This window comes from Myodes glareolus, chromosome 15 (genome assembly GCF_982192425.1).
Source record: "Myodes glareolus chromosome 15, mMyoGla1.1, whole genome shotgun sequence".
Taxonomy (NCBI): Eukaryota; Metazoa; Chordata; class Mammalia; order Rodentia; family Cricetidae; genus Myodes; species Myodes glareolus.
Genome location: NC_142040.1, coordinates 26,912,149 through 26,939,274, shown reverse-complemented (window position 1 = coordinate 26,939,274; position 27,126 = coordinate 26,912,149). Strand labels below are relative to the sequence as shown.

The 27,126-nt window shown below is 45.3% G+C and overlaps 1 protein-coding gene across 1 annotated transcript in view; it reads right to left on the bottom strand.

The window, feature by feature from the left end:
• Positions 1-5,327: 5,327 nt before the first annotated feature.
• Mrps27 (mitochondrial ribosomal protein S27) overlaps positions 5,328-27,126 on the bottom strand; it is an 81,210-nt gene continuing 59,411 nt past the window's right edge. Inside the window, exons 5-11 of the mRNA XM_048441550.3 lie at positions 23,143-23,257; positions 19,678-19,756; positions 17,593-17,708; positions 13,071-13,173; positions 10,937-11,079; positions 8,538-8,708; positions 5,328-6,300 (exon numbers count right to left, since the gene is read on the bottom strand). Coding sequence (XP_048297507.3) covers positions 6,061-6,300; positions 8,538-8,708; positions 10,937-11,079; positions 13,071-13,173; positions 17,593-17,708; positions 19,678-19,756; positions 23,143-23,257 — 967 coding nt within the window. The 3' untranslated portion in view covers positions 5,328-6,060. The remainder of the gene's footprint in view (positions 6,301-8,537; positions 8,709-10,936; positions 11,080-13,070; positions 13,174-17,592; positions 17,709-19,677; positions 19,757-23,142; positions 23,258-27,126) is intronic.

The window sequence follows — 27,126 nt, the reverse complement described above, 5'->3', positions numbered from 1 at the left end:
GTTGAATTTCTCCCTCGTGTCACGTGGTCACTCCAATTGAGTCCTTACCCTCTATCCTGCTTGTGTGTGTGTGTGGAAGAGGTGAGAGCTGTATTCTAAGACAATGGCATGCTAATTCTTGACTCGGCTCTCCAGCCCATTCAGGGAGGCCTTGGTGCCGCCCCATTTTTCTGAGACTTTGTTTACATCTCTTCACTAATCACAGCTGCGACAATACTCGTTGTGTTCTTATGGACTAAATACGATAATACAAATAAAGGGTTTACTATGATGTCATTTGGTTAGGGATGTTCAATAAATATTAGCTTTTGCCGGGTGTGGTGGTGCAGGCTTCGAGATTCTTCACCTCCTAGTCGTCTGCTTGGAGGTAGGTAAGCACGTAAGTAGGATATAAGTGAGACAGTGATAATGCTCTCCCTCCCTATAAAACCTCTACCTGACATTTCTTTTTTTTAAATATTTATTTATTTAATTTATTTATTATGTATACAGTATTCTGCAGGCCAGAAGAGGGCACCAGACATCATTTCAGATGGTTGTGAGCCACCATGTGGTTGCTGGGAATTGAACTCAGGACCTCCGGAAGAGCAGGCAATGCTCTTAACCTCTGAGCCATCTCTCCAGCCCCTCTACCTGACATTTCACCTGGCCTGAATTATTCACAAGTTTCCTTGTGGTTAAGGCCTATATATATATATATATATATATATATATATATATATATATAGCCATATATATATGGCTGTGAGTGTGTCAGTAGTTCTCGTGGAAGAATACAGCTCAGTATTCAGACTTTCAACCTTAGAGGAAATTTTACTCAGTAAATGTAAGTGCTTTTCTGGTGGCAATGACTGTTCTCTGGCTACAGTAATTTAGAAGGCAAGAACTTCTGTTGTCATGGAGTTTAAAGTTTGGTGACTCTCACAGATGAGTTCAGAAAATTTATTCAGAATTCATAAAATGGATAGGCATTGACAGGCAAAGGGGTCCTGCAAATGTGCCATGAGGATGGCTCATAAAAACCTAGAGGAACGAGGGTGGGCTCCTGGGTCAATCTCTCCAATCTGTGGCAGTGGGAAGTCAGGCAAGGAGGAAATCAAAGCGAGTATTCTCTTCTCTTCACTGGCTTCATTTGGTTCCAAATGGTGCCCACTTCTCCAGGGCACACAACTACAATCTCAGTATTCGGGAGGCAGAGGATGGATGATCTTAAGCACGAGGCTAGCCTGGTCTACATAGCAAGACTCTGCCTTACCTACCAAAGCAGAATAGCTGAGCGATAGAGAAGACCGGCACAGAGCAAAGCTGAGACTCCTGACTCGCTCTGGTCATCAGGAGCTACAGACAGCCCCAGGAAAACAGGCCTGCCGGAGTGATGGATATGTCACAGGAAGCCAGGAGAGCCAGGAGAGGGCCATATTCCACAGAGGTAGAGGAAGCATACCACTCAAGGTCATCAGAATGTAGCCGGGAGAGGGACCTTAAGGGGCAGCTCAGAGCTCACAGGAGATAGTTCAAACCCCAGTTTGTTGGCATTGGTTACGAGAGCCTCAAGCATCTCTAGGCAAGAGAAGCAGGTGGTGATAGTCCTCGTGGGGTGCGTCTCTGCCAGGTTCACTTCCACATCCTTGTTCTGACACAGGCAGGAAACCTGCTTCCTCCTGAACTTCAGACTGCATCCACTTGGCCCCCCAAAACATAGGGCTTCTAAAAATGTTCCGTATACCCAGTTGTAATTCCTTGCTCCACCTCAGCAGCCATTTATATATACTTATTTTCTGCAGCGGTTAAAGATTCCCCAAAGGGCACCACGGCTGTGGTAAAAGACAAACAACAAAAACAAAACAAAACAAAATAGCAGGATGAGTTATCAGTATGGACAGCAAAACCAGGAGGCTGTCAGGCAGGGCTGGAGGTTTTCAGCAAGAAAAGGAGCTGTAATCTGTTCATTTTCAAGGCCATTGGTGATTTCTCACTACGTCTACAGCCTCGGGCTAGCCTAAAGAGCAAGGGGTAGAGAGCCTGCTGTGCAAACAAGGCCTGAGTTACAATCCAGATCAGTACAGTCCACACCTATAACCCCAGTCCACACCTATAACCCCAGTCCACACCTACAACTACACAGTGTGTGTCTGTGTAGACATGGATCCTTGGAGCTCATGGGCCAGCCAGTCTAGCTGAATTCATGCCCAGTGAGAAAGGGCATGGTAGAGGAAGACACCCAACACCAGCTTCTGGTTTCCATATGCACATGTGTGCACACCTTTGTGAATGGGTACATGTATGACACACACATCTAACTCACAATCTACAATCTTCCCATGGGGTACTGATGGCCCAGTAAAAGCGGATAGAACACAGTGCAAAGGCTGGTGCCCTCAAAGCCCCGAGGGAAGGACACAAAGCATCTATATGTCACTGTTGTTTTCTACTTGCCTTTTCAGTGGGGTGAGTAGGGTATGGGCTCAAACGGTTCATTTTTACTCAATTTAAAATGCTTTTTTTCTCCAGTGCATTTACTCTGCACTGGACTGTGCTCATGAGGGCCATCTACAGATGTCAGCTTGTGGCACATGGGTGGGGAGGTAATTAAAGCACAAAGCAGGCACTTCCCCTCAAGGGTGCTTGTCCGTCTCCCTGCCTGCCCAGCTCTTCTGAAGCTCCCCATCACTTTACCTGTGTCTGACACCTCTCAGCTGTGTGTTGACTGATGGGGACAGCCAACCTCCTCAGCCCCTGAAATGTCATTATCTTTACAGATTTAGTTGTTTTCAGTTTTAAGTGTGTGAGCGTTTTACCTGCGTGTATGTTTGTGTACATGTGTGCCTGACTGCTCAAAGAGGCCAAATGAGGGCACCAGATCAGGTGCACAGTCAGTGCTCTCAACCACTAAGCCATCTCTCCGGCCCCTGGAACCTACGTTATCTGAAGGTAGATCTGTATTACACTGGCTGTTCCACAGCATTAGGATGGTGCACTGCATTCAGGACATGCTAACAAAAAGCCGTGCATAGATATGTGATGCAGACCACAAGTTCATCAGGCGGTGGCTGCTGAGGCCAAGTGCAAGAGCTCATGAAGAGATAATCAGCTGCAGATGGAAACCAAGTCGCACTAACGGACTGAGAGGGCTGAAAGCCAAACTCCCCAGGTCTAATCAATAAACCACCAGCTGGTCGGCGTTGAGGCTGAGATAAGGAAGGAGAGGAATGAGCTTGGTATTAACCCATAGGTTAATATTATATTACTATTAATAGGATAGGATGGAGGGGCATTTAAATCAGACCTAGATGGGGGATGTCACTAGAGATGACGCCATGTAGGAAGGAATTCTCAACGGTCCCCAGAGCATCCAAGCATGGATTGATACCACAAACAGGAGGAAGAGGATAGTAAGTTATCAGTTGAAAGAGGGGAGATGGTGGAGAGAAATGGTAAGGTTAGGGTACCCTTGAGGGCGAGAGAAGGGAGAGAGCAAGGCTATGTGATGTGACCCTATTTTCCTGACAAAGTAGAAGACATATCCTCAGCTCTCCCGGTAAGGACTGAAGTCAGAATGAAGTCTGTCACTAAACAAAATGAGCAACAATTCCAGAGCACAGCCGTAACTGTGCAGAGGAACTGAATTAGCAAATTATCACTCTGCACTATCACTGGCTCAGAAGCAGACAGGAAGAAAATCAATTATGATATATCAATTACTCCTATGGCACTCCTACAAAGAACCAAACATCGAGGGGCTTAGAAACTGACAGAACATTCTGGAGGCTCAAAAATCCAGTCATGGTAGGGCTGAGCCGTCTAAAGCCTCCAGGAGAAACTCCTCCCTTTCTCCTCCATGCAGAGGTTGGTGGGCCTCCGGGCTCATCACTGGTCCACTTACCAGCACCCGACCCGTTTCCATGGGGCCTTCCTTCTGCACCATGTTTGTCTCTGTATCACACTCGCCTTTAAAGAACACCAGTCTTCAGAGGTTAGCAATCTCACTTTAATCTGATTCCCTCCACAAAAGACCTTTATCTCCAACTAAGGCTAGATTCCAAGGTACTGGGGACTAGGGCCTCAACAGATAATTTTATGAAACACAATTATGGCTGCTTAGGTCCATGGAAGCTAAGTGGGTCCAAATAAACAGAGAGGGAAAGAAGCTAACGTAGTGGTTTCCGACCTGTGGGTCATGACCACTCTGGGGGGGGGGGGGACGGGACATCTCAGCTATTCTGTATATCAGATATTTACATTATGATTCATAACAGTAGAAAAATTAGTTGTGAAGTAGTAACAAAATTTTATGGGTGGGGGTCACCACAACATGAGGAATTACCCGGGTTAGAGGGAGGCAAGTAAGGATCCAGACCGTGAGGATCAAGTTTGGGTGACGAAAGGGCTGTAGGTGGGAGGGACAGGGAAAGCTGGTTCAAAAGGGGCCATGGTATGAGCTAAAAGCTGAGAAAGGCACCTCGAAACTAAGACCTTGGATAGCTGGCCCCAGGTTCTCCCAGCCCGAGCTAGGAGGGAAGCCTGTAATGGGTGACGTTATCAACAAATTTGTCGACTGCACAGAAGACACCAGCGGAAGGGCAGAGGACATACAGTTAGAAGCTCAGTTGTCAAGTGAGACAGGACGGCATCAGAGTTTAGGAGACGGATGTGCGAAGGTGAGCGAAGAGTTCCCAGCATGAAGACACAGTCACGGGCTCCGGCCCGGCAAGGACCGGAACTGCAGTAGGGGGATTAGGGGAAGAAGAATGAACAAGATGCTTCAATAGCAACAGTCATTCCTTGGTTGCTGCTGGATTTATCCTGAATCTATAAAGGAATGGCCGAGACAACTCTGCCTTTGGTCAACCAGAATCCAGCCCTGACTTCTGGTGACCCGAGTCAGTGCTGCTAGCCTGGAGGACCCAGGAGGTCAGACACGAGGGAGACCATGTGGGTTGGGGCAGCAGCAGCTGCTTTACCTCTTTCCTTACAGCATGGGGATAATGGTGCCACCTCACCGCAGGTCTCTGAGGACTGTAATGACTGTTATTACATTGTCATAGTTTGATGGATGAGGGCTAAAATGTGCTGTTCAAAACAGTAAAATTAAGGGCCAGATTCCTCTTTCTTTCCTTTTCACCAAAGATAAATTTTCTGTGATTATTTTGGTGTTCTACAGGTTTTGACAGAAGAATACAATCTTGAATACAGATGCACCACTGCACTTAAGGGCAGCATTACACATCAGGCAATGTGTAATGACCCTCTCCCAGAAAGGCTCCCAGGAATATTACTGTTCCACCTCTGACAGTCCGCATTGATTCCATCCCTATGCACTCCAAGTCTCATGCCTTCTCCTTTTCTCCTTTATTAGAAAAGTTTGCCCTAAAGTTGTCTGTGTATACAGGTTCATTTTTTATTTCTGACAATGTGTGAGAAAAAGTTAGTCTAATATGCTGAAGAAGCCGGATCACAGAGACCTCACCCAGGGCCAAGTTTCTTCTCCAAAGCCCCTGCATTCTGTAAGGGTCACCATGGATTCCTACAACCAGACATCTAGTGAGGCTGTGATCTGGAGACCCAAGCTGGGCTTCTCCCAGAGGGGAAAGAGGAGGGCAGGGTGTCGGGGGAAAGAGGCAGCGGGATGTCTGAGCACCCGGGGCCCAATCACCAGGCTATCTGCACTGGCCAGGGGACTATGAGGCACAAGGTCTCAGAACAGGCAGATGTGCCACTCAGACCCTGCACTGCACCTCAGCTATAGTGTCTTCCATCACCCGCACCAGATACGGGGAACTTTTCACACTGTGAAAGTTTTCCCAGGACTCCACTGTGAGCCCTGAAAGCCCGTTAGAGATTCAGCTGGTGGTTTCGGCCCAGTCACTCGCCTCGTTCTCAGTTTCCTGGCTCTTGACATCTGGATGGGCAGACAGTGCCCTGACAGTCAGCTGCACTCTGTGGCTTTCAGGCTGTGAAAAAGGGGAAGCTGGACAGCAGAGGCTGACTCCCATCCTGTCAGTGCAGAACGCTGGGGTGGTCCACGCAGTCCTGACTCCAGCAGGGCCAGCCTGGGGCCCTTTAGGCTGCAGTCTTTGCTGCATTCAGCGACTGGTATTCTTGCTTTGCTCTCTCCCTCTGTTCCTGTTCCCTCTGGATCAGCTGCATCCGCTCTAGGTGCCACTCACGCAATTTCTGCTCATAAGTGGCCAGGTCCTCGGCCTCACATGCGGGGAGTTTCTCTCTCACAAGCTGGGTGGTCAGAGTCAAGAGACCTTCTGACTCAATCCTGCCCAACTCCTGCAGTTTGGACTGAGAGGCCTGTTGGAAACAAAAGGAAAAAAATGAAAAGATAAGGGAGAGAAAAGATAAGGTGAGAGAAAAAGAGGAAATGAGAAGCAATTAAATCCTCTGCTAAGCAGCCACACAATCTGCTGCAGGAAGGCTGCTTTGCAGGAAGCTCCCAGGCCTCTCCTCCAGGTGCAGCTGCCTCCAGCTGGTTTTTCCAGCTCAGCAGTTACACAAAGCCAGGGCCACAGCACATGTAATCACGCCACCTTCTCACAAAGCACAACTCCACTGCCCCTACTCCCTGAATCACTTTCGGTTCTTATTTAAGCCACGAGAACAGCAGAGGTGTAATCCACAGGTCCACCGCGGCCTGCCCTAACCGAGCAGGGAGCTCCAGGTAACAGGATTCTAGGACGCTAACAAGATGGCAGAGACTTCTGAAGCCAGAGCCGGCTCATCCCTGTCTATTTGTTTACGTGACTTCAGTCCCTACTCTTGGCTCCTTTCAACAGATGGGATTCATTTCAGCAACTTCCCACAAGTGCGTGCGCAGGGCAGGCCTCCACCTGCTGGGCGCCCCGGCAGATCACCCTTACCTCCTGCCTGCTCACAGCTCCATCTGAGATGGCACCCTGGTTGGGTCAGCACAGTATTCCCGCTGAAGTACTAAAAAGCATTAATCTACTTAAGTGCTTCAAGATGTACATCACCAGAGCGTGGCTTTTAGGGCCCCAGCTGCAGTTTAGAGGCAGATGTCCATGTTCTCAACCCGAGGTGATGTAGTGGACAGGATAAGGCCTGGTCAGCAAGAATGGTGGGAGGAGGGACGGCCCATAAGCTCCAAGGGGCAGGCAGGTCTAATCACAGAGAACTAAGCCCCAAACGGATCACCTCAGACTAATGAACATCAGGTAACAGGAAGGAAAGGAAATGTAAACCGAAAGTGATTTCTCTCTGATATCATTTTCCAGGTAGTCTGAAGCCAAAGAGATAGCCAGGGACACAGAACAGAATCTCAACCGTGAGGGAGCAGAGCTTTGTCCAAAGTCAACTTCAGTTGCGGACAGGTTCAGTGTTGTCTCCCCAGGCGTCCAGTGAGGACAAAGGGAGAGCAGTGGGGCTGACATGGCTGAGGTCACAGCTAGCAGGGCTACAAGCACTCGCTTCTGCTCCTTTCTGAACGGTCATGAGGTGTCCTGTGGAGGTACGAGGGCTGAGAAGTTAATGAAGGCACAGATGTCCATCCTTTGATGCCGAAACTCAGGAACTGTTAATGAGAACATGGTGAATGAGAACCTGCAGGGTGAAGGAGACTTTTTTCTTTAAGCTTTGTTAAGAGGGAAGGACTGTGTATAAATTCTCTACTTTGCTTTGTTCTCAGGGTATGATGGGAACACTATTTTTTTTTTTTTTAACTCCCAGTTTTAAGTTACAGAGGAGAGAGCTGGGCAATGACTTCCTTAAAAACGTGCTGGGAGAAACAACTGTCTACAATATAATGGGATCCCACTATGATAAGAGGAAAGGCTTCCCATGGCTGCTTCAGAAGACACAGACTCAAGTGTCAGAGTCCAGCAACATTTCTCCTACCCAGTGTGAAAGGTACAGCTGGTCAGCTGGCACGGGTGGAAAATTCTTCTGCTTATATGATGACTTGATAATTATATGATGACTTGATAATATAATTTCTTCATGAAAGGGGGGGGCATGGGTTTTCTTCTCTGACACTGATGGTGAGCATTTTAGGACACAGAGTTCAAGGCCAGCTTGAGGGCTCAGTGCTGTTCCGGAAACCTGTTTCATATGCGTGTAGTGTCAGGTAGTGCCTCTAATGCCCCCCTGAAAGCACAAAGCTGCCATGAGCCACAAAGGAAGCCTCAGTCTTATTGCTGCATGCTGAAAATGTGACTGATGTCTAGCTGCATGTGTGTGCAGTGGAGAGAGATGACCGGACACTTTCCACACTGGAAAGGAGTCAGGCCACTGTTAAGAGGAGGAAAGGCATTATCCACCCGTCAGACACATGAGGGATCACTGGGGATGCATGCTGCCTTAGTGAACAACACCGTCACTGATTAGGGTAAACTCACAAAAATTCCACCTGTTTCTCTTAAGGCCACGGCCTGTGGGGAGCAACACAAATGCAGTTCTTGATGTGAGTTTTGATGCCTTTGTGTAGGACCGCTGCAGGAGAAGACTGCCTGGCCATCACCAGAGAAGCATGTTCATGCACGGCTGGGAGAGGCTCAGTTTCTGCTCTCAATCACCTTAAATCGCTCCAGGTACCGGGGAAGCTTCGAATGTTCTGGTTCCTCGATGTCCAGCTGCTCCACCAGATCTGCTGAGCCCAAGCTACCTTCACCTTCCTGGGGCTGAGTCTCTGAGGCCTGGTCAGCTGGAGATGACACCACCTTCAGGACTCCGTCCAGCACACTGAGCTGTCAGAATGACATCATCTGTTATGGGCTTGACTTTGTGAAAGCCAGAGACAAGAAAAGAGGAAAAGGGAGACCCCCAAGACTGAGGATGGTAACAGCGAGAGGTTATTGGAACGGCTGAACATGCATGAAATGCTGAGTCCAATCCCCAGTGCTGCAAACAAGGAAGAAGAAGGAAACACAACAAGTATATTTTTACACATTAGCAACACCTCTCATACAGCACGAGGAGCTCAGTATATCACAAAAGCTACAGACATGAGCTAAGAATTCTCTGTATGAGCGAATCAGTACAATGGTAAATTAAGTATGTTTTTAATTAACCAGGTAGGGAGGCAGGAATTACATTTGATGGGCATTAAAGGACCGCCCCCACTTTCATGTCTTTCTTTGGAGTCAGTCTGGAACTGGGACAAAGGGAAAGAAAAGACCACCACAGACCACAAACAACAAAAGGCCACTCTGAATGCACATTAAAGCCGTGGGCTATAGGCACCCCCTCACCCCCAGAAGATTCCAGCTCATGGAGTATTATAAATTAGGGATCTGTCTAATCCACATAAGCTGTTGGTCGTGGCCAGAGATGCACACAGGAAATTCATTCTAACGAGGGGGTTTCTGGGACTTAAATAGTAAACAACTGAAAACATGGAGGTTCTTTTTGTTTGGTTCTCTTACTACTCCACCTCCACTGTGTGGCACACCTCCTTAACCCGTGCAGGGCTGGGTCATCAGAGGCGGGAGGAGATAGTAGCAGGCCCGCATAAGCACCTGCTTGGACACCAATTGACCTCATCAGTGTCACAGCAGAACAAAGCACCAACGCTACTCCAAGGCTTTATTGTTTTTAATACTTTATGGACAAACTGGATATACATCACATTCTTGCTGACATGTGAATACATTCCTATAAATTAGAATAAAAAGAATGCAAAGTTGGCTGAAATTAGAAGGAATTATCCCTGGTGAAGGATTTATATGTAAGTTTGTGTTTTCAATTACCAACACTGAATACAGCCAGCTTCTCTCTCTCACACACACACACACACACACACACACACACACACAGAGAGAGAGAGAGAAGTGTGCATCCTTGGCTATGACGGCTAGGAAGAATGTAAAGGATTCACTCAGCATAAGGTGTCACAGAAGACACTGGGCCAAGTGTCTCCTGACGGAAACGAAAGCTTCGGGTGAGCCTCAGTGTATTCAGGGTCAAGTTCACACACGAGTAGCTCCAAGGCAACCTTTCATTTTGATAAGACAGTGTCTGGGACTCTCTGGATAGAGCAGCAGGGCTGGGTGGGAACACTACAGCTCAGTGTTCGATGTAAAGCCCACTATGTTTCCCAGTCTGGCTATGCCTAGTGAACTCAGTGTGTCAGGGGGTTTAGGTGACTGAGAAATGAACTTTGGCACAGGTAGGAGGCCACTGTTGGAGACAGGCCACGTGAACACCTTAGACTGCTGGCAGGACCACAGGACAAAGATTCAGCATCACTCAGGTACCACAGCCAGTCCAATGGGAAGGAAGAAGTCTTCTCCAGCATCCATGTTCTGTGTGGCTGATGAGGACTGAGTGGCTGTTCATGTGTCTGCACATGGACTATAGAAGACAATCTCAGGAGTCATTCTTGGGCACTTTCTGCTTTTTTTGTTTGAAATGGGGGCTCTTGGCTTGGAACCTTACCTAGTAGCCTAGGTTAGCTAGCTAGTAAGCCTCCAGTGAGCCATGTCTCCCTGCTTCCCACCCTGCGGCATGCACGCATTTTAGGCTGCTGTGGGGATCTGAACTTAGGTACTATATTTGTGAGGCAAATACCAACAGCCAGGATATTAAAGAAAATTGCTATCTAATCTTTCCAGACTGCATGAGGGATAAATTCATCAAAATTATTTTATCTTTCTCTTATGCCACCTTTAATTCCTTTTGGATGGGGGTTGGGGATGGAAGAGGATGGTATTTATTGAGCTGAGTTTGAATTTCAGGAGAGGAGACAGCTTTCCTCTTACATAATGAGGTAGGAATCAAGAATAATCTTATTTTCCATTGCCTTTCTGTCAGCAACATTGAAAATGTTTGCGGTTTCTTTTCATCCTTTTCAATTGAATAAATACCAATTCTACACAAATACAGAAAGCTGGGGAAGGGGAAAGACAACAGAAAAAATTCACACCACCCAGACGAACAGTGATGGCTCCACCTGAGTGGAGGTGCAGGAACATACCGCTTCTCTACACAGCTTGAGGTCTTCAGGGGAGGAGGCCACCTTCTCCATCACTTGAAGGGCTCTGTCAAGGTAGCCTGGTCTCCATATCAGAGGCATGGCGCGGTACACAGCCTGCAGTCCACGCTGCAGTTCCACCTTCCCTGTGGCCGAGAGACCCACAAAGACCCCTCAGCTATGTGTCCCCGGCATGTCTGCAGCCCAAGGCCACAGTACCTGCAAACACTAGCCTAGAGGAGGAACCTCACCCTGCGCATTGTAAATGCAAGCTTGGTAAATGTGCTTTACATAGATCCACCAGAGCCCATGAATCACTGGCTGAAGAATTCTGAAACTGACAGAGTTTCCTCCAGAAGGCTGCCCTTAAGACAGAAGAAAATGGAAGTACTATTTTTGTTTCAAGTTCAAAACCTTCCTGAGAAAAAGAAACTTTCACAACTTTCCTACAGTGAAAAAACCCCGTGAACATCTGATGGCTTTCCCCTGCAAGGAAATATGTGACGTGTTTCAACAAATGCCAAATCCAATCTACTGTCTTTATGAAAAGACAGAGGAAAAACCAGCCAACCAATCAAACAACCCAAGTCTTCTTTTCACTGAGCAGTATCAGTTCTTAAATCAGAGTCCTAACAACCTTCTGGCTCACAGGGCCTGAATATCCCCTGGGCCCCTCAAACTGTCATGCAGGCTGTGGTGGCACAGCAGGGCCCTGGGCACCAGGGAGCAGAGCCTTTCCGCACTGGGGAGCAATGTCACCTTGAGCGGCTGGGTCTTAGTCTGCCTCCACTCATCTTTCCTGGGAAGGAGGATTTGGGAAGCTGTAGGAGGATACCAGCAGACAAAGCTCATCAGGAGATGGCTAATTTTAGACCTTTAAGGTGCTTGGGCTGGATAGGGATCACTCTGAGTGAGGCTGCAGGGCAGGACACAATGAAAGCAGGGGTGTCTGATGGCACGGCTGCCTATCACAGGGGACCAGTGCCTCTATCCATAAACAACAGCCAAGCATAGTTTCCAAGCCTTGCCAACTTTCTGCAAGTATAGCAGTCCTGAACAATACTCTGAGCACTAAATGGGAGAAAATTATGCAAATCAGTATCTAAATAGGAAGCAAATAAGCGAAATGTGATTTTAAACAAGAACTGCAGGCTGGGTGTGGGTCATACACCTGCAGCCACAGCACCTAGTGAGTGGACACAGGAAGACTCGAGTTGGAGGCTAGCTTGGACTAGAGCAAGAACTTGTTTCTGAAGACCAAAAACCAAGGTTGAGGATACAGATCAGTTGGTAAAGGACGTGTTTAAATCTTGGGTTCAATTTTCAGCATCACACAAATCAGGAACATCTGTAATTCTAGCAGTTAAGAGGTAGTGGCTGGAGGATAAGAAGCTCAAAGGATTCCTCCACTACTACACAGTGAGTTCAAGGTCAGCTGGGGATGCATGAAACTTTTTCTCACCAACCAACCAACCAACCAACCAACCAACCAACCAACCAACCAACCAAAAACTACAACCAAACTCTCCAAATGAAACAACAAAACCCTCAAATCAAACTAAACAACAAAAAGAGTGAACACTCTTGTGTTAGTCCGCTGGCAACTGACAAACTGAGAGGAGACCAGTCTCTTAATCGTTTATATTAGAATTCACACTATATTTTGTTGGCAAAGCTTCGGCGGCCAAGAGTTATTCCTCAGAGAGACAGGCAGAAGCAAGGAGCAAAGAAAAAGCACTTTCATGGAGGCTTGACTTCTGAGAGAAGAGGGGATGGGGATACGGAATAGCATACACCCATGAACCCCTCTGAACTCTGGCCTGCCCAGATTCCACACACCCCAGGTGCTGAGGCTGCCCTCTGCCAGACAGAGGGCCAGAACTTCCTTCATGCTGATCAGGAGTGAATTCTACTACAGCTAACAGAGTGAGTTCTGACCCTGTCACTGGTGACAGGTCTTATGATATCTCGACTGTTTATAACTGTAAGGCCACACTGAGACTTATTTTGTTGTCTATACACGTAGGTTATAACTGGAACTTCATTATCAAATATAAACAAAGCTTTAATTATGAGCCAGAAAGTTGAGCCACATCTTTCCACAAAGAGCAATACTAATAAGGCTCACTTAGCTTACCAAGAAGTGCATAGCCATACAGTTGAGAACTCAAGCCCACTGTGTTCTTTTGTTTTAGGCCTGGAAGCAACAGGGACGCACCAAAGTTCCTCTCCTCTTCCCACTGCAATGAAAGACAAAAGACCATTGTCTCTTAAAGCCATGGATACTTCACACATGTGATTTTTTTTTTTTTTGGTGACACTAAACAGCATGTATTAAGTAAGCTTATGAAAATAACACAGTTGTATAAAAGTTATCCCAATACTAAAAATAAAAGGTATTCATATTAGAAAAAATCAGAACAGAAATGCCCTATATATAGCGAAAAGATTCCTAGGTGGTGAAATCATGAAGTCGTTTTGGTTTTATTCTTTGTGCTCCTCATTATTTTCCCTATTTTTGGTAATAAACCAGTGCCTTTTGCAGTCAGAAAAAAGAAAAGAAAATAGAGTACACTCTGGACCCACGCTGACTTGAGAGCATCAAAGAGGCCCCACAGGCTGCCGGCTTCATACTACACTGCTCCAGAGGGAGGGCGCACACTAACAACACAGCAGCGATAAGACTTCTCCACAGTGTTAGAATAAGTACCACCATTAAGTTGCTTTTAGAAAGATTTGTGCCTCTTGAAAACAAATTAGGCAATCAGAAACACTTAGTAACTATGTCTTTCAACCTAGGGTGTAAAATTGTACTTCAATAAAATAGAAGCCTTTTGAGACATGAAAAGAAAAAAAAAAGGGCAAAGCCACAAGCCTCACTGAGCCTGCCACACACCAGTGACAGATGTGACTGGGGTGCTCCTGGGAAGGCAGAGCTCAGAGGAGGAGGTGTGGCAACAAACCAGACCACAGCAGCTGGGACCCTCCAGACCTAGCTCCACCCCGCAGCACACTCGCAGAGGAGCTGGGCGAGAGGGAGAGAAGGGATGAGGTCTGCAGCTGCAGCCGCTGCCATGGAGCACGGTTCTGCGGTAGTAAAGATCTCCTGCCCGTGCTTCGTGAAGCACAAGCCCCAGCTCTCGAGATTTTCCTACACCTTGGAAAACAGTGGTTGTTGGGAACAGAAACTCCACGTGGGCTTCCACAGTGCAGATAAAGAAGAGCTGCTCACTTTCCCAGTGCAAACCACTCTGGCTTTTGTGCATGTGCTGGAACGTAAGCCCAGGGTCTTACACCTATTAATATACCAGTAAACTACACTTCCCAAAGCCACCAATATAATCTAGGCAAGTTTTCTTCTCCCACTGAGAGCCTGAAAAGTGGGTCCAGTTCAGAATAAATAAGAAGCCTGAAAACATTTTCTTACACTTATTTTTCAATTTAATTTTGTTTTTAAGAAAAGTTTCACTATGTAGTTCCAGCTAGCCTGGAACTTGCTACTATGCGGATCAGGCTGGCTTCAAATACTTACTTGTTTTAGTATGTTCATGTGTATGTGTGAGCACATGTCTGTATGTGTGGGGGGGCAGATGGAATGGGACAACAGTGTGCATGAGTCAGCTCTCTCCTTGCACCATATGGATCTTAGGGATCCGATCGGGGCATCAGGTTTGATGCAGGGCACACTACCCACTGAACCATCTCACTATCTGAAACCTTTTCTTTTCCTGTGCAGAAAAGATGAGCTACAGGCTCAGGATTCCAACAGGGAACAGAAACTGAATGAATAGCAATTTTGTACAAGCAATAGCTATCAGTGACATGCTGGGACCAGTCAGAGTTGACAGCGTCTGAGATGAGCATCCCTAATCTGAAAATCCAAAATGTTCTGAGCTCTAAAACTCTTTAACTCTGAAATGATCCTGAAAGCAGAAAATACACACTACATGGAACATTTCATGTACAAATTAAACATAATGCATAAACATTACATTTAGTGTATGTGTCTAAAGTACACAGAAAACATGGGTGAAGATTTGATTCTATCTCCAATGTATCTCACTATACAAATATTCTACAATTTAAACAAAGCTGAATTCCAAAACAGTTTTGGTCCTAAGCACTTAACAGCATACTCTACTGGCAGTGTGGATCGCCATGCCTTGCTTACTGGCGCAAAGCAAGCCTTCACCTTCTCCTTCTTTCCTCCTCCTCCTCCATTCTCCTCACAAACTAGACACACGGAGTCACCTACTTGCTGTCTTGTCTGCAGACTTCTAACTCCCCCACTAATCCATTCCAATCTGCCCTCCTGCTGTTTTTCTATGGAGACAAAATGGACCACCTATTGCTCTGATGTCACTAAATAAATGACCCCTCATTATTCCCACCTTATACTATCTTTTCTTCTAGGCCATTCTTTCCATGGTTTGTGTGGTCCAACACGCTTCAAATTTTCCTTAACTTGTGACTGCCGTGTGTATGCTGACATCTGATACGCGTATGACGCTGATTTCCATCCGCTGTCTCTCTAGATCATGTGCACACATTTACATATGGATGCAAAGCTCCAAGAGTGTCCTGTAGTTCAACTGAGAAATCTTTGGACTGCTTCAAAGTATCCCAAGCTTGCCGTGTGGTCAAAGCAAATTAGTCTTTTCCTCACAAACCTCTTTTCCCCAGAGTTCCCTTACAAACAGTTCGAAACTGAGGCTCTGACATCCGCTCCCACCCGCGTCTCTGTATCTAGCTCCTCCTCACCTGATAGTCACCTCTCCAGGTACTGAGCGGGCACTCTAGGTTCACCTCACTGTGGCTGCTCCTCCATCATCCGCTCTCTCAGACTCCATAAGAATCTCTAAACTGGTCTGCCCACAGCTAGCCCTCCCCTGCTCTGACTCATCCATCACCTTACAGCTCAGGGATGGCTTCGAAACGCAAATCTGATTATAATACCCCATTTAACATTGAAGCGAATTCCTCACTATTTTTGGATGACAGCAAAATGGCCTTAGCATGGTCTGTGCTCTTCAGTCTGAACTCACTCATACCCCAGGCCCTGACACCCACTTTGTTGCAGGGCCAGCACCATCATGATCAGGGTATCTCCCCTACCAGGTATGCCCATGTGACCCATTCCCCTATCACATCTGGATCTCACTATGCTGCCCAGGTACACTGGGAACTCAAGCAAACCTCCTGTTTCAGCTTTCCACAAGCAGGGCTGATAAACATACACCACTGCACTCAGCTTCCTTTAGCACCTTTCCTGCCAGTTTCCTCTTTAACTAGCTAATGATGATCCAACTTTCAAATATTAACCTTGTAAATGTATTTTCCCTTTCTAATACATTCAAGTTTGAAATACAAGAAAACTCTTCAATAAGAGCTTTTCATTGACTTCTCTTGTATAGTATCTAGTAGTTTATAATTTTACAGATGCATGCTTGTTTTTCCTATATGTGTGTATGTGCACCATGCCTGGGGTCTGTGGAGGTTAAAACAGGGTATTGAATCCTCTGTAACTCAAGTTTTAGATGGTTGTGAGGCACCATGTGGGTGCTGGGATCTGAACCCAGTTCTTCCGCAAGTGCAATAGGTGCTCTTAAGCATTAAGCCATCTGCCTAGCCCTTTGTTTTGTGCTAGGCTATAAGCAGAAGATGTCTGTTTAACTGCTAAATACATAGTACTTGACAATTGATTAAAAAAATAAGCTCAACATATACTTAACAACTTAATTGTGAATATAAGCTATATCACAGATCATGACAGTCAGTAAAGCAGAACACTTCAGGTAAGCAGAATGAGGCCTGGGCTGATGACATTTCAACTCCTATAAAAACTGAGATTTTCTGATCTGGTACTGAAATTAAGGGTAGACCACAAGACCTCAATGCCTCGCATCACCTACTGGTGCCATGGTTATTCTGTAGTATCTCCACACCTCAGTCTCCCTATCTCTGTAGAGCTACTGTGAAGATTGAAGGCATTAATACAGCTACAACCCAAGGACGCAGTGCAGCGTGGCACACGTGCTGCTCAGTATCAGCCACTGCTTTCTTACCACCATAGTTACGTAGGGATAGCAGTAAACCGTAAGCAAATATCCTACTCAAGAACTGAAGCCAAAGCTTGGCATGCTGCACATTCTGGAACACAACTGGCGTGGAGCAACTGTAGGAAAACCCCGACACACGGTCAGTATTAAATACACCAGTTCATGGTTAAAGTTGGCTGCCCACCTGCTTCTTTAGCCTGCCACGCCTGGCTGTCAGTGATTATCAATGACTCACGGCAGAATGTCTGAGGTCACCTGACTTGGCTCAAGTTTCAAACTGTGCACAAGGGGCTAGGGTTGTATCTCAGTAGTAAAATGCTCACCTAGTATGCAAGGGGCCCTGGATTCAAATCCCCCAATATCAAAACAAAAGCAACCTCCCCTACCCCTGCAAATGTGTGTAAGGGCTTTCACTTGGGAAGTATCCAGTTCCACTTTGTAGAAAACAGAACACACTGAATGAATGTTCATTTCTGACTATACATGGATATTTTTCTCCAGATTCTAAGGGCAAGGCTTCTTCTGCCCTCTTCTGCCTTCCCTGGCAGCCACTGCTCGACTTTCCTCTAGCTCAGTTCCATGGCAGGGCACACCACTTACTGTGAGGTCTGTCTTCTCTGCCAGGCAACGGTATAACACATAGAGGGAGAGAAACTGGGTGGACGGCACTTCAAAGGCTTCTTGCATCATGATCTCAAAAACCACAGATAAAGCATCTGGCAAGAAGATGAAGGTGAAAATGAGAGGAAATCAGTTGTAGGTAACATCGTAAATCTCTAAATATAAAATCACTTTCAAAGTGCAGCGCAGTGGGAAAATAAGCAGGTCTTTCCAAGGCATTCACGCCTACTACATACACGTGCATGCACGCTGAATTGGGGCTTGTGCATCACTGACTTCAAACTGCATGTCTTTGGCTCCCAGTGCGTAGCATCTTCATAATGATCAAATACTGCTTGCTCTATTTACTTCAACAAGCTAATGCCTCACACACTGTCCATCAGCCAGAAGAGCTAAGGCAGCAGAAAGAGGCACATCACCGGCAAAGTCACCCTGACAAGCAAGCAGGCTGCCTGCTCCTCTCGGTTAGGATGCTGTCTCACTGTTGAGACAAGACAAGACAAAGGCTAGAGGAACTCCCAAACCCCGGGAATTACTTCAAAGATGGAAACAGGGATAATAAAGATCAGCTTAAAAGAACTGAAAGAAGGGAGAGGAAGCTGTTCCTTCATAAGCCCCCGGATGTAACATACAGCATATGTTATTTATTTCTACATGAATGCTAGTCATAGAACAGGCCCAGATGACTCCGATTTTCCCATGATATTCTAGAACACAGACAAAAGCTAAGAGTATCATTCAAACAATTTCTTTCCCTCAGTAAGTTGTGGCCAAGGTAGAGATGTTAAATGCTTTCAACTGAGTGCATGTGCGCTTCTGCTCACTTTGCATATACGCATAATTACAGACGAGTTAACATGGTGTACAGCTGCTCATGGCTAGCTGGTTGTGCAAATGCTGCAATGGTTCTGTGGGAGGTTCAGGCATCAATTTCTTGCTCTTTCTGCAGGAAACAGACAGACGGAACAACAAAGCATCTAGTAAAGCTAGTAAAATAAGGACCTGGAAGAAATTTTCTTTTCTTTTTTGAGACTTGGTCTCATTATGTAGCATTGATGAGTCTGAGACTCACTATGTAGACAGGCCAGACTTGAACTCACAGAGATGGGCCAGCTTCTGCTTCCCAAGTGCTGGGATTAAAGAAGTGCACCACCACGCTGGGTGACATTTTTCTTTTAAATAATCACATCAATATTTTCAACAAGGATGAAGGCCCATTTTGCTGCTGTTAAGAGTTATTTAGTTTTTACTTTATGTATGTGGGTGATGGCTGCATGTTTGTCTGGTGCAATCCATGTGCAGTGACTGGGGAGGCAAGACGAGGACGTCAAGTCTTCTAGAGGCGGAGTGGCGGAGGTTGTTGGCTGCCGTGTGGGTGTGTGCTGCACAGGAACAACGGTGCTCTGACATGCTGAGCCCACATCCCAGGTCTAAGTCCCCACTTTTTCCTCCAGAAATCACACATTTGTTTATTAATTTTATTACTTTACAATTTTGTTTACTATTTATTTCATGTGCGTGTGCACGTGTGTGTGCATGTGCGTGTGTACGTGTGTGTGCATGTGTAGGTCAGAGGACAGCCTGCTGGAGTCGGTTCTCCCCTTCTATCATGTGGATTCCAGGTATCTAACTGAGGTCCTCAGGCTTGGCAGCAGATGCCATTACCCACTGAGCCATTTCACAGGCCTTCGTTTGTAAATCTAATTCTGCCAACTGTTCATTATAGATTCCAAAATTACACATGAAAACAAAATCAATTTTTACTTTATTCTTTTTATTCTGCATTTTAATCAGTTTGGAAAGTGAAATCAGATTGGTCCGTATAATTAACTTTTCCTTTATATCACTAATATACTCTGATTTTTTTATATCCCAGCAATAAAAGGGCAATACCTGGAATTTTTGCATAAATGATAATAATCTTCATGTAAATTTTTCTGATTAAAGGACTAAGGTAAAGAGACGTAATTAAGATATAAAGAAGGAGGAAGCTGTCTGCATTTGGACACTTTCATTTGAGAGCTGAATGTCCTGTATTAACTGAATAGTGATCCGGTTTCTTACCTTTGTAATTTTCTTTCTTTATGAAATAATCCATCAGTAAGTTGAATGTAAAGTTATCTGGAAAAATTCCATACTGAACCTGTAAGAAAAAGGAAAATGAAGAGAGAGAGAGAGAAAAAGAGAAACCCTCTTTAGTTCAGTCTGTAGCACATGCTTATCTATTATTCAGGATACAACTTGGCCCCACTCAGTTAAACGATGAGCCGATCGTTCTGCAGCATCTGTGATGGTGAAACTGAAGCTGTAACTCACGAGGTTTGTAACTGAACTGCTGGTCAGGGTGAGGTTGAGAGTGGGTGTCCCACAGGCGACAACTGACGGCTGAGACAGGGCTCAGTTCTAGCAGCTCGCCACAGCTAGACCCAGCAGCAGCAGCAGCAGGATCCATCCCTCCCTGCACACATAGCTGCTCCAGGGATTCTTTTCACAAGGTATGAATGAAAATGCAGAAACAGATCATAAGGAAAACAGCACAAATTATACAGCATATGGTCTGGCTGGAGCTTCTAAATACACAAGAAATATGCCAACGCTTTGTTGTGAACTGAGCTCCTTGGATTCTGTTTACCTGCATATTTAAGATGACAGAATTTAGGAATAATATTTTAGGAATAAATAAAGATGATGCAGTCTCTGCTTCAGGGTGTAGTAGGAGCATATTAATGACTCAGATCTTGAAGCCTCAGGCCCACAGCCTCAGATCTGGGACGGAGCCCATAAGTTTTAGCATGCTTCTGTGATTTTTATATACTCGTGAGCCTGGACTCCCTACTGCTTAGATCATGACTACAATTTCACCCCCAATTCTTATTTCAATAGGATTACCCTCCCTGTTCCATAGTGCCAACTACCAGACACGTGGGGAACCTCTCCTGCGCTACCTACTACCTTGGGAGGTTCCCAAGCCTCAGCTGTGAACCACCCGAACACTCACGGCAGCAGCACAGGAAGCCTCAGGTGTGTGCAAGCGGATACTGTCGGGAAGGCTGTGGCTCAGGGGCGGGCCTGGGATTCTCAGAGAACTTACCCACAGCAGTGTGAATCCATGGCAGGTTAAAGTCAAAACATTTTAGAATCTAAGTCACCGGAGGTAGAAAGGACCTTTGAAATTAACTGATTCAAGCCAAGTGTGGTGCCAAACACCTATAATCCCTCAGAAGGCTGAGGCAGAACTGAGGTGGGTTCTGGGGCAATCTGGCTACAGGATAAAGCTTGTAGAACAAAGAAAAAGAAATCATCCAGTCCAGGATTCTCAACATTGACCATGGGTCAAGAGAAACCTAAAGAAAAAGTCCCCAAGGAAGATGAAAAGGCAGCCACAATGATCCAGACTCATGTCTTTCATCCACTCCCATAGGACGCAGAACAGCAAGAAGGAACCTGTAAATTGTGGGCTCTGGGCATTAATGCTGTGTTCTAAGTGCATCAGCCCCAGCAGATGTCCCCGGAGCAGGATGCTGGCGAGGGAAGGTTGTGTGTGTGCTAGGAGAGGCACGAGAATCTCTATGCTTTCCACTCATGGTGTTTTGAACCCAAATGCCGCGGCCCAGAAAGACCAAGTAAATTAGAATATAAGGGGTAAATACAAGTATCTGTGACATTTATTATTTTCGTATGCAGTTGTGTTTGTGTGTGCACATATAGGCAAGGGCTGCCCTGCTCAACTTTTTACATGGGTGCTAGGGATCCAAACTCAAAGCATCAATTCAGCTGTCTCTGCACAGGAAGCACCTGTAAATCTAAAAACCTTGGGTGAGAGTGGGCAGCTCAGGCTGTCAACCACTGCTCTAACTATCCATATAACTCAAGTTGGAGTTGAGAAAACTAGAAACCACAAGGAAAAAATTATCTGCCTGGTGTTCCAGGTAACTGACAGAAGCTAAGAGGTTACAAGCTGGGTCTCCTGACCCTTCACCCAGTGACTTTTCCTTCTAAAGGCCTGGATGCAACAGAAGAGAGATCCTTTGCTCTACTTTTCTAGACCTTTCTGGATCTGTTTCCACAGGGATCTTCATCTCTGAGTATAATTTCTGGAATGAAGAGAACAAGATTTCATCTTTTCCTTCCCCCGGGGCTGTCCTTTCCTTCACGAAACTGAAGCCTGAACCTTGACCATCTGTATCTAGGATCTAGTTTCGGCTCTCCTCTGACTCAGCTATCCCCTTGAGACCTGCCGTCACTGCAGGCCAAGGGCAGCACATGCTGCTCCCGAGGCACTTTTGGAGACAGCTTAAATGGCTCTCTTGCCCTCGACTTCTTCCTTCCAGCTGGATGCCATCTTCCGAATTCCTCTTGGGGCAGCACTTAGGATCCTCTAAGTGAGCTTATCAGTGACAGGGATATCTGTTTTACTTCCGTCTTCATTTATTGAATCAGTTCATCATCTCACACAAATAATATGTAGAGAATATGCCGATTTGACTTGAGCCTAAGTTACAGGTGAAAATCATCTTTGCAGAGAGGAGTCAAAGATAAAATCAGTATTCCATTTTAACTAATTTTCAAGGTCCAATGACAATATGAAAATAATAAATTTTCATAAATATATATCCTGTGTAAAATGTTGTTAATTATTCTCTATGTAATAGCACTGACTGCCCTGGAACTCGATTTGTAGACCAAGCAGGCCTTGAACTTACAGAGATCCTCCTGCTTCTGCCTCCCGAGTCCTGGGATTAAAGGCCTGTGCTACCACTGCCCAGCTTAAAACTTCATGGTGTGTTTTCAATGTAAAGCTATTCGCTTATTTTTATTTTTTTGTGCACTGGTGCTCTGCCTGCATGTATGTCTATATGAGGGTATCAAATACCCTGGAACTGGAGTTACAGACATGAGCTGCCATGAGGATGCTGGGAATTGAACCTGAGTCCTCTGGAAGAGTAGCCAGTGCTCTTTAATGGCGCATATCGGCATTTAGGTTGGCTCCGGCAATAGAAACACTCTACAGCTGGTGCTTGTATATACTCTCGTGCCATGAAGTCAATGAAGACTGAAGTGCTGGGTGGAGTGTAACATCAGAAGGACCTTAATTCTGGGAACTCTGGGGCTTGTGGGAAGGAAGAGCCAGCCATGGGAATACCATCTTCTACAAAACGTGTAAGATGGTTCTAACAAGCTGGAGATTACACTCTATCAGAAATGGTCACCACTCACCTAAATTTATGAAAGGGAAGCGGGCAAGAAACCCCAGGCCTAAGGATGAAACGAAGTGACCACCAGTGCAGAGTTCTGACTGGACCACATTCCGCTCTCGCCTGTCCTTCCCTGGCCACTGTTAGGAAAAGCGGCAGCTACAGGAGCTTTGGGTTTTCAGCTTGTTGGTTAGTTTACAACCAGTTCCAGTCTGAAGACAGCAGGATCCTGAGAGGACAACTTAAGAAAAGTGGCCTCTGGTACTTCTCTTTGGTACCATCACGGGTACAAACAGCAGATCACACACACCTGGAAGCATGCAGGAACCCTCACCTTATTAACAATGGTATACAAGGCTTTGTCCTGTGCACCGTATTTCAGACACTGTCTAATCCAGGTGTGGATGGTCCAGTCTCTCAGGTACCAACAGTTGGGACTGTGTCGAAATCTAAATAAGACACAAGAAGAGACAATACTGGTGTTATCTCTTCATATTAAAACCCAAACATCTTCCCTCAGTGGGTCCTTCTACGGAAACAGCATTTGGTGCAGTCAATGTGCTCGAAAGCCATGAGAGCTGACAACTGGTAAACACTTGAAGTGAAACTCTTAACTGGAAGTCTGAAACGAAAAGCAAAATAATAAAAGAAAAATATAAACCTATTTATTTGTTTGTTTGTTTTAAGATAGAGTCTCTATGTAGTCCTGCCTGGTCTAGAAGTTACAGATCAGCCTCTACCTCCAAAGTGTTCCAACTAAAGGTATGTGTTACCACATCCAGCTTTATTATTTACTTAATACCCTGTGCCTCAACATCTTGCTTTAATGAGATTTATGGAAATTATTCAGGGACATATTAATCACAACATTATGCAAATACATAGCTCATCAGAAGGGATGTGTGAAGCTGAAGTTGATACTTTGAAAATGAAGTCAAACAGACAAAGAAAAGAAAACCAGAAGAGCATAGAGCTCTGAGGGAAATCAGCTTTGAGTTACACTGGCACACCTTATATATTCAGGAATAACTGGGATACCACTCAGTCAAGAAAACAGACACACAAATGAAAAGCTGACCAAGAGCTCACATTCAGATCTCTCGGGAACCACAGCCCTGCTGCCTCCGTCACAGCTCCACTGTGGTCCCTCCGTTCATTCCCCTCATGGGCCTCTGTCATAGGCGGCCTGAAATGGAGTCGCTGGGAAGAATGGCTCCGGACAATGCTCTGGCCTGAGTCCTCACACACGGCTAGAGCCTGGACTGGACGGCACTTCTCACCTCCAGAGGGCTGTGGAGGAGGTGGGATTATCTGGGCATGCCTAAATATTTCTCTGTTTTCACTAGGACAGAACTTCATACAACCTATTCAGACAACAGAAACCCCCACATTTTCTTTAATCACTCAGAAAGCAGTTTAGTCTCTGGGGCCCACAAAGGTAAAACTAATGCTATTTTAGAGGTGATTCTTCCATGTGCCACCAGCTAGTTCCAGTCATGTGCCTTGGGCTGGTTCCCTTTCTCTGGGTGACAAAGGAAAAGCTTTGGAGAGGAGGGACAGGATAGAGTTTAATTTGGGTTGCTAGTGTTCTGGGAGAGACATGCTAAAACAAAATCTGAAAATCTTTTACAGACTCGGAGTCAGGCTGCTCTCTCCAACACCCTTTTAGAGACAGGGAGGATCTTGCCATGTAGCACAGGCTAGCTCTGAGCTCATCATCCTCCTGCCTCTGCCTCTGAGTGTTCAAGTCATGCACCACCAAATTTACATATTCAGTTTGTTTTATCTATCTATCTATCTATCTACCTACCTACCTACCTACCTACCTACCTATCTTCCATCCTAGATTTGACATGAAAATGTTTCTTATTTTAGTTTGTTTATAAAATTAGCTCAAAAAATGAGAAACATAAATTGTCAAACTAAGTTCAGGTTGACAATGACCTGGCCACAGAAAGGTAATGTACAGCCACCTCACAAACTCTTTGCATAGAGAAAGAAACATACATTTTAGTATTCCACATGTTCCGACACATTTTTAAATCAACAGTTAAGCTACTTAAGAACCTCTCATTGCTACTCCAAAACAAAACAAAAACCTGAGATTTAAAATGTAGCCAATTAACAGCTACTTTTATTTTTATTTAATTTTAGGGGTACTGAAGATTGGACCCAAGACAGTATACGTGCTAGGTGAAGCCTCTGCTACTAAGCTAACATACCCTAGGCAACTTTTATTTTTAAAAACAAAAACAAACAAAACCACTAAGTAAAATAGCAGGTGTATTGTCTCGATGATGAACATGTTCCCTATTTGGTAGAAACTCCTGAGATACACTGGGACCCACTTATTCCACATGATTCCTTGGTGCCTGACACTTATTACTTATTGACTCATAAAGGTTTTCAGAAAATAAAAGTAGAGCTTCAATCAAGATATTTATTAAAGGCTACATAGTTACATACACTATTATACTGGTAACACCCATTGTACATAAAAAGAATGGTGACTCCTTTGCAATATAGCCTCATTAATACGTCTCAAGGAGGGCATGGCCCAAAGGGGACTGCTAGGTGCACAGTTTGTGGCTTTGATGTTTTCATCTATTCTCATCTTAATGCCAACCACCTCTTCACCCAAGAGCACTTTAAATTTAATTTCCATTTTAACCTCCCACCTTAGAACATCTTGGATGGCCAGAGGTTATAGCTTTTTTGCTGTTGTTAACAGACTTTAAACCACATTGGTGGCTAAATTCATGACCACATCCAAGCAAGCACCTTTTTTCTTATTCATGATCAGCAAGTGATTCTGAGACTTTGAAGACTGAAAGTGGGACCCTAGCTATGGACTTTACAGCTTAAATTAACATTTATAACATTCTAAGGCTAACACCTAGAAGAAAAGGGAAGCTGTTCTTTTTCATGCTGCTTTTAGAAGCCTAAAGGAAGTATTACAGCTCCTGGGGAGGTCAGGTCAATCAGACCCCTGAACTACAAGGCCAATGTGGAATATTTCTTTACACTGGGTAAATATATGTCACTGTGATTGGTTCAATAAAAAAGCTGACTGGCCAATAGCTGGACAGGATAGGCTGGGCCGGAGAATCAGACTAAGGACACTGGGAAGAAGGGCGGAGTCAAAGGAGTCACCAGTCAGACACAGAGGGGAAACAGGAGGTGCAAGATGAAGGAGAGTTAATGCCACATGGCAGATATAGATTAACAGAAATGGGTTAAATTTAAATTGTAAGAGCTAGTTAGTAATAAACACGAGCGATCAGCCAAACATTTATAATTACTATTAAGTCTCTGTGTCGGTTATATGGGAACTGGTGGGAGGGAGAGAAAAGTCTGTCTATAGGCCTAACAGTCCACATGTGTCACAAGAGTCCAGGACACTTTTAGCTAACTGCCACATCACACCACTTCAGGAACAGTAGTGCAACACTCATATTACGAAATACACTGTCCAAAGTGCAATCCCAGTCTATCCCATACAAGCAGCAGGTGGACCTCTTTCTAGCCCCATCAGTGTTAAAACTAAAAATAGAAAAAAAAAGGAAGGAAGGAAGGAAGGAAAGAAAGAAGTGATGTGGAATGCCCTTCTGTATGCTGTGAATAGGTTTTATTACTATTGGTTAATAAAGAAGCTGCTTTGGTCTATGACAGGGCATAATATAGCTAGGCGGTAAATTCAAACAATACAAGGAGAAAGGCAGAGTCAGGGAGATGCCAAAAGGCGCTGAATAAACAAGATGTGAGGTAACAAACTACGAGCCTCGTGATAAAATATAGAATAGTAGAAACAGGTTAATTTAACTTATAAATTATATAAACTTATATAAATGGGTTCGATCCATTGGTCAAACTTTTATAATTAATATAAACCTCAGAGTGTTTATTCAGGAACAGACAAAAGGGAAAGAAACTTCCAGTTACAAGGAAGGAAGGACGGGAGGGAGGGAAGGAAGGAAGAAACAAATTAGTGCAGAATTTCTAAACCATGAAGGAGTCAACACACTAGGCTAAAAAAGAACTATGTTTGGATGGTTTGAGAGAAATACCTCAGCCAATTTCACAAGCAGCTTGGTGGGGATTCTAGTGCTGGGCTGGTTAGGCTCTGGAACGGGCCTCACCTAGATGACCCTGTGGACTGCTGGCCAGAATGGCAGTCAGGAAGGGCAAAGAAAACAAACCGACACACTGATTTCCAATTGGCCTGCGAACAGCCTGACCTTTGCCCTCTTCTGCAGCACACTAGCAATTACAGAACTACAGGACGCCCTTTTCTACCTGGGGCCATCAGCTGGGGCCA